This window comes from Bidens hawaiensis, unplaced genomic scaffold (genome assembly GCF_021521415.1).
Source record: "Bidens hawaiensis isolate Kalapana, Puna unplaced genomic scaffold, B.hawaiensis_p1.1 tig00036241_1, whole genome shotgun sequence".
Classification (NCBI taxonomy): domain Eukaryota; kingdom Viridiplantae; phylum Streptophyta; class Magnoliopsida; order Asterales; family Asteraceae; genus Bidens; species Bidens hawaiensis.
In genome coordinates this window covers 97,501-109,393 of record NW_027505400.1, presented here as the reverse complement: position 1 = coordinate 109,393, position 11,893 = coordinate 97,501, and the positions used below count along the sequence as shown (strand labels likewise).

The 11,893-nt window shown below is 35.6% G+C and overlaps 1 protein-coding gene and 1 pseudogene across 2 annotated transcripts in view; one reads left to right on the top strand and one right to left on the bottom strand.

The window, feature by feature from the left end:
* Positions 1–5,040: 5,040 nt before the first annotated feature.
* On the top strand, positions 5,041–7,429 carry LOC143612958 (zinc finger CCCH domain-containing protein 18-like). Its single transcript, XM_077086806.1, has 4 exons — positions 5,041–5,172; positions 5,671–6,030; positions 6,296–6,356; positions 6,477–7,429. The coding sequence occupies exons 1-4, from the start codon at positions 5,041–5,043 to the stop codon at positions 7,427–7,429; spliced, it is 1,506 nt and encodes a 501-aa protein (XP_076942921.1).
* Positions 7,430–11,464: 4,035 nt separating this feature from the next.
* The window catches only part of LOC143612957 (CBL-interacting serine/threonine-protein kinase 5 pseudogene), a 10,623-nt pseudogene continuing 10,194 nt past the window's right edge, over positions 11,465–11,893 (bottom strand). Inside the window, exon 3 of the transcript XR_013150031.1 lies at positions 11,465–11,893. This exon is cut by the window's right edge and continues 74 nt beyond it. The product of XR_013150031.1 is annotated as a CBL-interacting serine/threonine-protein kinase 5 pseudogene (transcript).

The following is an 11,893-nucleotide window of genomic DNA, read 5'->3' as shown; positions in this document are numbered from 1 at the left end:
AAATTTAAACATTGTTATTTGAGTGATTTATAAAATCTTTTATTTGAATGATTTTGTGTACATTGTTTTGGCAAAATGAGTGCTTGCCTGATGGAAAAATAAGTGTGAAAGTGGAATTGGAAAAGAAAACTAAAGCTCTGTTCCCGAGTTTCATTTAATAAGGGAAAGGAAAGGAAATGAAGGGATGGAAAGAAAATGTTGTATTCCTGAGTTTCATTAAAGGAAGGAAAGAACAATAAGTGTGTTTCCGAGTTTCATTAAAGGAAAGAAAGCAAAGGAAAGGAAAGGAAAATGGGGGTTTTATAGTGTAAATTCTTTTCTTTCATTTTGGAAGGAATTGAATGGATGGAAAGGAAAGGAAAATGAATGAAAGTAAATGAATGGAAATGTTTTCATTTCCTTTCCTTTCCTTCGTTAAGTGAGCTCGAGAACACATCGTAAATGTTATTTCACATTTTCTTTGTTTGTAAATAAGAAATGCAATTTGACTTGGACCTTTGACCTTAACTTTGTTATTAAGAAAAGTTGCATACTTGCATGACCAGTTCATATTATTTCACAAATATAAGATCATTTGTGGTTATTAGTTATTACTTATTAGAGGAAAGAAACTTATGTAAAGCACAAATCATGAGCATTTACATAAACGTAATAACTATTTATAATTTTATATCATACGTTAAATCATTTTAATATTGCATCTTTATAAAAAAGAAAAGAAAAGAAAAGAAAAGAAAAAGTATATCTTATAATGAAAATTTATTATACTGAATATAAATAATGAGATAATTACCGTTCTTTACTCCCTTTAGTATACTTGTTATACCGTTTGATTATTAGAGCACCCACAATAGGGTATAGGTGGCAAAGTCTGTCTCTCAAAAACTATGTCAGCCACAAAACCTACTATTGTGGATCAACTCACTCCCTTGTCCGCCCATGAAGTTTGAAGAAGCAAACCTTTGTCCGTTTGGTTATGTGGGTCTCCACTCTCACATGCGCACACACACACATATATATATAGTTTTAATAAGGTTTGTAGAGGTTTGGTATTGTGAAAAAAAAAATAAAATCTTTTTAGACAGTTTTGAAATATGATATGACATGCTAAAGTAAAAGTTTGTGAGTTTTAACGTTGTAGATGCTGCTAAGTACGAAAAATTAAGGGTTCATCTTCGCCACTCATATTCATTCTTTTTTTTTTCGAACTAATTTATATTCGTTCATGAATTATATTCATACTTTTTTTTAACGGCCAACAACAACTATATACATACAAAAATAGATACAAAGGTTTAAAAAAAACCAATATTGCATCCAAGTATAACACCTAAAAACACCACCTCATATTCATACATAGATTAAATATTTAATTGAATAAAACAGCGACAAAACATCAAAACTAGTCCTTTATGTTTACCCATTTTTTCAATGGTTGTCCTTCACAAACTTAATGGCAAAAAACATCCATTGTATTCAAAAACTCTATCACGCTTTGTCTTTTGACCCTAACTCAGTTAAGTTTTGTCGTTAAATCTTGTCATATGCATCGCACATGAGGAAATATGAGGGTATTTTTGTAATTTTGTTACGTGCAATCCCTCTCAGTCTCTCTTAAACTTTCCCTCACCTTCTCTCTCTCTCTCTAACAATCTAACCACCATCACCATCCACCCTGACCAAACAACCACAAGTCCCCACCCACCACAACACCACCCGACCATCACCACCACCACAGCACCGCCGCCATCAACATCTCCGGCTACACAGACTCACCGCCTCACTACTCTTTTTACATCCCAATCGGTGGCGGTGGCGGACTGCGGTACTGGCGGCGGCAGCTGTGGGTTCGATAGTGGTTGGTGTCGGTGACAATGATGGCTGCCGGAAATCACCGCGGCGGTCCTAACTTAACTGTTAGCAGTGGCCGGTGGTGGTTGGAGGTTTTCTTGAATAGGGTTGGGGAGGAATAGGTGTGGAGAAGATGACAAATGTGATGGTGGGTCTCATTATTAGGGCTTCGAACCAGATCTGAACGAAAACACAATAGGGTTAATCAACTCTAATTCTTCTTGGGTAACAAACCCCGACACTTGCCGGAAACACAGAGGGTTCGTCGGCCACCGCCTCGCCGGAGACTGCCCGGAACTTGGGGTTAGGGTTCCGGCAGGGACTGCACTTGGGGTTGGGATTCCGATGGAAGGAAAGGGGTGGTGGCGGCGGCTGATAGAGAGGGGAGAGACAGGTAGCAGGTGATGTGGATGTTGAGAGAGAGAGAGAGAGAGAGAGAGTGGTGGTGGTGGTGGATGAACTCATGAAAGTGAGAGATAGAGAGAGAGAGATTTATTCCCTTTAAATGTATTTATTTATTTTTTAAATTTCTAATTATTTTATAAAGGGATAAGTAAATTTACAATACTGTCATGTGACCGAATTTAACGAGAAAAGTTAACAGGGTTAGGACCAAAGGACAACGTGAAAGAGTTTTTGAGCGTAAAGGATGTTTTATGTCATTACATTTGCGAAACGACTTTTACCGAAAAAACATGCTGGAATAGTTTTGATGTGTTGTAAATAGCATATTATGTTTTAGACTTTTATTAATAAATATAAAATAAACGCCGATGGGAGGTGTGTTGTGTGTAGAAAGAAAGCCACAAGAAACAGCTACCGTCCTCATTTTACGACCGTCGAATAGTTGTTTGTGGCTAAATCAAAGCTTCAATCCATGATTTCGAGTACTTGTACCTCTTGTTCCGGTAATCCTCCGTTGTTGATTTCCACCAAATCATCAATTACCAAAACATATTGTCACGGCGGTGCAAGTCTAATTAACAAACGGATCAACGGCGGTAGAGTTTATGTCGTCAGAGCCTCAATGTTGGAGTCCTCAGCGGACAACTCATCCAATTTCCTTAAACGTATGGAACAAGCTTGGTTAATCTCTCAGGTATGCATACTTCAATTCAATTACAATTATTTAATTTATTACGATTTTAGGGTTTCTAATTTAGGGCTGCCCGGCTTCGGGTCAGAATGGGTTTGGGTCGAAACTGGTATTCCTAAAAAGGGTTAATTTGGTTCGGGTCGAAACGGATATTCCTAAAAAGGGTTAATTTGGTTCGGGTCAAAACGGTTGGTTAAAAAATGGGTTTTTTAAAAATTACTTTCAGCTTTGCTTATGGTTTTTGGCACCAGTTGTGCGCGCGGTGTAGGATACGAGTGTTTAAATGCCAGTTTTCATGGTATCGGATAATACAAATCAATGAATCATGCACGTTTAAGTAATTAAGTTGAATTTGTTATTTCACATATGAACGATCGAGCAAGGGATGGACAAATAATAGAAACTTTCTATTATTTGGCCGTCCGTTGCTGGCTTGCTCAATCATTTGTATGTGAAATAACAAATTCAGCTTAATTACTTAAACACGCATGACTCATTGATTTGTTATACGTAGTTGTTGTTAAGGATTTCGTTTTCTTGATTTTCATTTGATTAGGTGGAATTTGTATTCTTTGTTTATTGATAACTTGGATGTTTGCTTTCATAATGACGAACTTAGTGACCAGAATATGAGTTTTGCCTAACCATGTTACTATTGAACGCAACACTAGACATTCGATGTTGGATTCCAATCAATGTTTTAGTGACCAGGATATGAGGTTTACCTAATCAAATATTTGGTCCCCAAGTTATATTCCATGCTGGATTTTAGTTAAAAGTTAGGTCATGTTATCCCATGGCCCTTTAGTTTCACTTATGTCTAGACCTGGTGAAACGGGCGATCGGGTTGGGTAAGTTGGGATGCTGGGTCAGAATTGCTGCGGCGTAAAACGGGCCAGTTTAGAAAAAAAGTTTATTTTGGTTCAGGTTAGAATATGGGCGGGTCAGAACAGCCCAATTTAGAAGGGAATCAAAATGGAGGTTGACCTTAAGAACAATTTGTGCTTTAAGATAATGGATGTGAACAAGGAGTAAAGAAGGGTTGATTGCCATTTACGTCTGGCAAACGGGTTGGGTTGGGCGAGTTTGGGTGATTGATTGAATATATATTATTTTTCTTTGCATATATGTTCTACTTGCTGTTGTCATACAAAATATGTACTCACTTGTTAGCAGGCTCATGGCCGTATAATATTTAATTACCCTTTTCTTAGATGGGTTGATAAAGGTCATGTAACTCTATATCACAAAACAACACTTTGGATCATAAAAAAAAACATACCATAGTGAAGATGTCAATGTATTATGTATTAGTTGTGTTATAACATTGACTTCATGTATCAAATAATATCTATATACTTGAAAGTTGAAACTTACAGAACATATATGATGTTTACTCGCGTATGGTGTGAACTTTGTTTTAAAATTAGATGTTCTAGGTTGTCGTGTAACACCTAACTATAGTGATGATTTCTTTTTGGCATGAGACAGAGAGAACATATCAATGGTTGTATCAGATCATATTTGTGTGTTGCATAGGTACAATTTGTGAAACAAAACCCATGTAATGTACCATAAGTGTACGTTGATATATTAGTTTGATCCATTTACTCGTATGCTTCATATTTGATGGTTAGATCTAGTAATTGTTTTGAAACCATTTACATGTGTTACCTTATGATCCTTGAATATAATTGGCATGGTTGTTATTTAAGGCAAACTTGTTACATGTTTATCATCATATAGTTTTTTATGCACGGTTATGTATTACTCTTTGTTCCAGTTACTTAGTAACTTTTTCGTGGTTACGTTTCCATGCCCAAAAAGGAGTCGTCGTCGCAACGAACAGTGGCGTAGCTTTAAGGGGGCAGAGGTGTCCCCGGTAACCATCGTTTGTTCCCTTCATTGGGTAAATTTTCGTAATTTTCGGACACTGCTGTTTTTCGTTTGGTAAGGTTAAAAAAGAAAAAGAAGAAAAAGAAGAAAAAGAAAGCAAGATGATGAATAGACAAACACCCTTGTTTTGACGACCTAAACGGAAAGCAAGGATTTTTTATTTTTATTTTTTATATAATTAATCCTTAGCTTTGTCAATGGCGGACGATGATGCGGAAAGGAGGGTTCTAGAAGATCAACTGGAGGTTCAGTTACAAGAACAAAGAGAATCAGTCGCCGCCCTTGATGAAGCCCTAGCTTCCGACCCCCAAAATCCTGAAATCCTAGAGGTATTATTATTATTATTCGATATACTTTAGCTCATAAAGAGATTGATTAATTACTGTTTTGATTCATAAAAATTGTTGATTGGTATCAGTGTTGAGTTGCTAACTGTCATCTAGGTTATCCTTTATTCAATGTTGGAATGTTGTGGCTGGAATACATTTATTTATATCTCAAGTATATTTAAATCTTCATTCACAAGGTCATACTTATTAAAACCTCTCTTTTTGAATACTCTGCTCGGTTTTCAGATTCTGCTATGCTGGGTTGTTTGCTCGCCATTCTTAACAGTTTCCAACATAAAGTCATGAGCAATTTCACAATTTCCTTTGTTGCTTTGCATATTGTCAACATCTCTTGTTATTTCACAATTACATTCTGTCTTGTGTTTGAGTTATCATATACATAAGAATTAATATCATTTATATCTTGGTGTAGATAATGTTACGTTTTCGTTAGATTCTTGACGTCTTGGTACTCATTTTCATTTCTTTAATAATAAGGTTCATGCGGAGCTTCTTCAAGCAATTAAAGATGCAGAGGAGGGTCTCTTTGTTCTCAAACGGGCTAGGTTATTGCAAGAAGTTGACGAGTCTCTACAGATGGCAAAAGATGGAAGTAAGGAGGTGAATCCAGATTCTCTTGATTCCAAAGATGTTAAAGTGGAACCGTTAAAAGAATCTGAGGATGTGAATCAAGTTCCTCTTGATCCCAAACAAACAGAAGCAGAATCTTTTTCTGTTGGATCAAAATGTCGATTTCGCCACTCAGATGGACGATGGTATGACGGTTTGATTGTTGCAATTGAAGATTCTAATTGTGCAAAAGTTTCCTTCCTTACTCCAACATCAGAGAACCAATTGGTGTGTGTTTTTTTAATTATTCCTTGTTACTTTCAATTATGTTCTGCATCGTGTCAATAGATAACTAGTTATTAACTTACTTGTTATTAGTGGCCTATTTACTCGATGCAACCGAACCAAAAGTTCGGTTATGGTTACGGTTTTGGGCCAAAACCGATCCCCTACTTGTAATAGTTTAATATTGCGCCATTTTTTTTTGTAATAACTGAAGGAATAATTATATGTTTACACGATTAATCAGTAGTGCTACAACACCTTAATGCAGATGTGCAAGTTCTTCTTACAACAACGGTGTCGATTTGGTACAAAGTGTCGTTCGTCACATGGTAAACGTTTCTCATACGTAATTCTAATTAGTGAAACTCGAGAATCGGTTTTTAACCTCCCATGCTAAACAGTAAAAACATAAAAACAAATTTTAACGTGTTTCATTTATTTTGAATCAGGAATTGATCTACCATTATCATCACTGAAAAAATATGCACTGACAATATGGACTCATTCGTTGGTGGGGTCCAACGTATGGGCCATCTCCGATACCAAAACTGGAATTTGGCGGGAAGCCGAGCTGGAGTCATGGGATGAGGAACTTAGATCGGGCCAGGTTGTTTTCCGAGACGATGGTAGCGTTTTAAACGTCGGAAACGAGTCGTTATCTTTATCTGAATATGCCCAAATGAGTGATGAAGATGACAGTGATTCATATTCAGAATCGGAACAATATGATCTTTCCGAAAATGAAATTGAAGACACGTCTGAAGGTTTTGGGTTTCTTGAATCTTCAAATCTTCAAAGAGGCATACAAACCGAAACTGCCATATTTGCACAATGGGAGAATCATACACGGGGAATCGCGTCTAAGATGATGGCCAACATGGGTTTCCGTGAAGGAATGGGTTTGGGTGCGAGATTACAAGGACGTGTTGACCCGATTGCGGTCAAAGTACTCCCTCCAAAACAGTCTCTAGATCATGCTTTTGAATCTAATGAAAATAAAGATAATAATAGTCGAGAGAAAAAACGAAGCCGAGGCGGGAAACAAAAGCGAGATAAGAAATTTGCAGCATTGGCTAAGGCTGCCAAGTTACAAGAGGAACCGAGCTCGGATATATTTAGTCTTATTAACACGCAGTTAGCTATGCATGATGAAGCATTGAAAGTCGGGTCAAACAAGTCAAACAAGAAACCGCAAAGGAAAGATTTTGAGGAGTGCAAGAATGGTGAGAGGCGGGCGTTGGTTGCATTTGATGACGAGGTGAAGGAGTTGCGGGCCCGGGTTCAAAAGTTGGAAGAAATGGCGAGCCGGAATAAGAAAGAGAAGGTGGTTTACGAGGCAGCGGTTAGGAAGCTTAATGAGACTCGGAAACAGTTGGTGGAGAAGAGATGGCGTAAGTTTTGATGAGGATTTGATATTGTTTGTAACTTAAATATGTTATAAATAACAAAGTGTTCTAAATTCTATGTCATAGTTCTATTTTTTTAATTGTGACATTGATATGATTCACATTCTCTTCTGAATTTGGACCGTGTTGAAGCAAGTACCACCGAGATGGTGATTATTTGGCAACTAGTTTTTTACCAGCGCCAGACAGGTTGGATAGCATGCGGGGTAGGTCGAATTAGTTTATGTACCCCTTGCGTTGCAGTTATGCATTACTATGGGTTTGGTTGATTAACATATAAAACACTAAAATATAAAAGTAACATTTGTTCGGTCGGTAAAACCTGAGCGCTGGTGGGTGAGTTGGGAAAACTGGGGCGTTGATAAAACCTAAGTGATGTCAGTTACAGCGTTCCGGCGGTGAGTCGATGCGAATTCGATTAGCTTCGGTTACGTTTGTTACGATTCCAGCAGTAAACAAAATGGTCCGTAAAATCCAGACGTTGATAAAAACCTAACGTTGTTTACCCCCTGGCATTTCAATGGCGAGTCGATGCGAATAACCGTTAATTATCAAATTTGAAGAAAACTAAAAACAAAAATAAAATAATGTGGACCACTTTGTTGCCGCCACTTGACCCAAAAAGGGCTTAGCGGCACCAAAGTTGTTAATTATATTTATGTATAATATTTACCTCATCTGAGAACTCAAATCGAGTATAATATAATATAACGAGAGTTAGTTGAGAGTACGCGTGGTTGGCATTTTTTCATGTATTTCATGGATTCGTGCTCTAAAACATGTTACAATATGTATATACATACATATATATATTAATCGAATCTACAATGACGTCATGGATAGTGGTCCCTTTCCGGGACCACATTACATCGATTTCCTTCAGATCATTTCGTTGTAATCTGCACCCCACTGTTGATGGTTACTAGTAGCATGCTCCCCCGCTTTTGATGGTCAATCCAATGGCTTGCGCTTGATCTTTTCAATACAATGCGAATGAGATTAGTTTATTATTGGTCATTTAGTCATTCTTTATTTGGGGAGTTGCCCTGTAAGACAGGTAAATTAATAAATTATAATGATAATGATTGGTCTAGCTAGTCTTACAAACTAGCAAGATGGCTTTATTTGGTTAGCTCAAAATCGATTAGATCATTTAAGTTATTTGGTTTTTTAAAAATTTATTATTATTATTATTATTATTATTATTATTATTTTACTTTGAATACATTATTTCTTTTATTATTATAAAAATCCCCTGCATATAGTTATGCTGCCGTTCATAAAGAAAAAAAATGTAATATATAAATATAGGTTTAGATGATATAATTTAAAAAGCAAAAAAGCATTTCAATTGTATTTATTGCATACCTAAAACTGGCATTCAATAAAATAAAACCTTAAATGCTCGTCTACATAAACTAGTGGTCTCTATTTAGTAACGAACGGATAGTCAAACAAATCCAAATATGTTCTTCCAAAACTATCGCTCCTTGGTTTTTAGATCACACGTCCGTATAATATAAACTAATAATTTGTAAATATTTTAACTGAAAAAACAAATAATTAATGCATGACTAAACATCTCAATTACACGTAAAAACTAATCTTGGCAAATACATTTGCATATATAATATATTTTATAAAGAATGCGACATGTGTTAAGGTCTTATGAGGTTTGAATACCTGAGCCTTATTTTTTATTTGGTTTGATCATTGGCGACAACTTTCTAGTGGCTGACTTTGTTTTGGATTTCGTAAGTTCATGGCGGCATCATTAATTAAGTATTCTTGAATTTGTAATAATATATGTTAATTTAACCAAAGAAAGCCAGGTAACCAGCCTATCAATAATGGTGTTTTAGTAATGATAATAGTTGGCAATTTATAATATAAAAGTTATAGAAATATTGTAATCCACATGACAAGGTAAAAAGTGTTAGCTGTCAGTCTGTCACGCTTCGATCAATAATCCTAATATATGTTATGAATTAAAGATGGGAAAATACCAAAATGGTCAATTTGACCAAACCAATTCCTTGACTAGCCCCTCAAACTAAAAAAATACCTAAAATGGACCTTTTCTATATGGTAGGATTCGTCATAATATAACTGACACCCGACAGACACCCTTTCGTTTTTAAACCAATCACATCTTAACACGTATACACTTTAATCGGTCGGGCTTCACCGTTTTTCCGTTTTTTTTAAAAACCTATCATTTAGTTTTGGCGCTGACCATTTATTAAACAGTCGTATTTATTCCGCCATACATTCGTATCTATTCCGTCGGGCCTTCGTATCTATTTATTTAAAGCATTCATATCTTTATGATTAAATTTATTAAATAATTAATAAAAAAAAACAAAGAATCCAAATAATCTAAACATTATTTTATGTTTAGTGAAAATTTTAAGAGCTAAGGTTAATAACCCATAAATTTGGTGGATAGTAAAATTAAAAAGGGTACATACTTTGGTGGTTTGTTACGATGCACAAAACCTCAACATGGGTAACATTCATGCCAGCTATAGTTTGACGGTATTCGTTTTCCACCATTGTCGTGATTTTCGCTTCATTCCATGTCGTGTAGCCATTTGTGAGAATGTGGTTGTAAATACCTAAAAATGTCGACGTTTTTGCTATGACGGAATAGGTACAATGACGGAAAACGAATACCGTCAAACAATAGTCATGAATGTTACCCATGTTGAGATTTTGCGTATAGTCACAAACCACCTAAATATGTACTTCCTTTAATTTTACGATCCACCAAATTTATGGGTTATTGCCCAAAGCTCTTAAAATTTTCACTAAACATAAAATAATGCTTCAATTATTTGGATTCTTAGTTTACTTAGTATTAATTATTTAATAATTAAATTTAAACATAAAGATATGAATGCCTCGAACAAAAAAATATGAAGGCTGCTAGAATAAATATGTTGGTCGACGGAGTAGATATGATGGCCGCCGGAATAATTTGTTGGTCGGCAAAGTAGATATAAAGGCCGACATAATAGATATGAAGGCTCGACGGAATAGATCCGCTGGCCAACCGTTTAAGTGTATACGTATCAAGATGTGGCTGGTTCAAAAACGGATGGGTGTCAGAAATATCTGTCGGGTGTCAAATCTATTATGGTGGATCCTACAGTTTAGGAAATGACCATTTTTTGATATATTTTTTTTTTAGCTTGGGGAGCTAGTCAAGAAATTGATTTGATTAAATGGGCCATTTTGATCATTTTTCCCATTAAAGATATATAAGGTGTTTACTTTGTTTTAAATATGTCGTATACAATATCTAATATATAAGACATTTGAGATAATACATGAATTGAATATATATAGTTACATGTAAATCATTCACATATTTTTGTAACCATATAAGTATACGTGTGTAATTAAGAAGTGCAATCTACATGACACAAAAATTAGAAATGAAAAACAACTTATTTGTTCACCTCAAGCCTAAGCATTTTGTAGCCATATATAAGACCTTACTTATCTTCAAAATATATAAACTGATACTTATATATTCTATATTTATCTTCTCATGTATAGAATATAAAAATATATCTCTTACTAATTTTATTTTGGTGCCATCTACTTGTTTTCAATAGAACTTTGCGAAAAAACACAATTATTTCCTAAGTATCTCTTATAACAGAAACATAAAACAGTTACAAATAAAACCAATTACGTATTTCGTGACCATAGAAATATAATATAGTGCATTTCATGATCATGGATATTAAATACTTTTTAATATAGACGTTTAGATATGCTATAAAAATTGATTAGTTCTGTTTTCTATTAATTCTTTAATATTCCTTTCTGTTGCATCCCCTATTTTAAGCATGTTTTCTTCACTTTCTTGACCTATTTAAACATTTGCATGTTTTCCGTTGCATGCATAACGCTCATTTCCACCTTTTACGGATCAGATTCTTTTTTAATAAAACAAAAAAATAATTTTTGTTGAGCAAAATACAACATAACTTTACAAAAATAATAATCAACAGTTGACGCTAATTACCATTAGCATTACTATTACTATTACCATTACTGTTACTGCTACTGTCGTCACCGTCAGCGTAACCACTGGATTTGCAATCATCACCTTGCCACGTCCACACAATATCCTTCAACGCCGGTCTAACACCTTCCTCACAAAACCTCTCATACTCCAACGTGTCACCGGACTCCTTCAAAAACTCGACCACCGTCATCTCCGTCGCCATCTCAAACACCTCCACCGTCACACTCAACGCTCCTTTCCGTCCTTCCTCAACCGCTTCCATCCTCACCTTGAACTCATCCTCCTTCTCAACCCTAAACCTCAACCCCTTGGCAGCCGATATTATCCGTTCTACGATCGCAGCCGCTGAAAACTTCGACGTGAACATCGACGCCACCTTCTTCTTGTTCTCGAACAAAGTCGACAAATCAAATCCAGA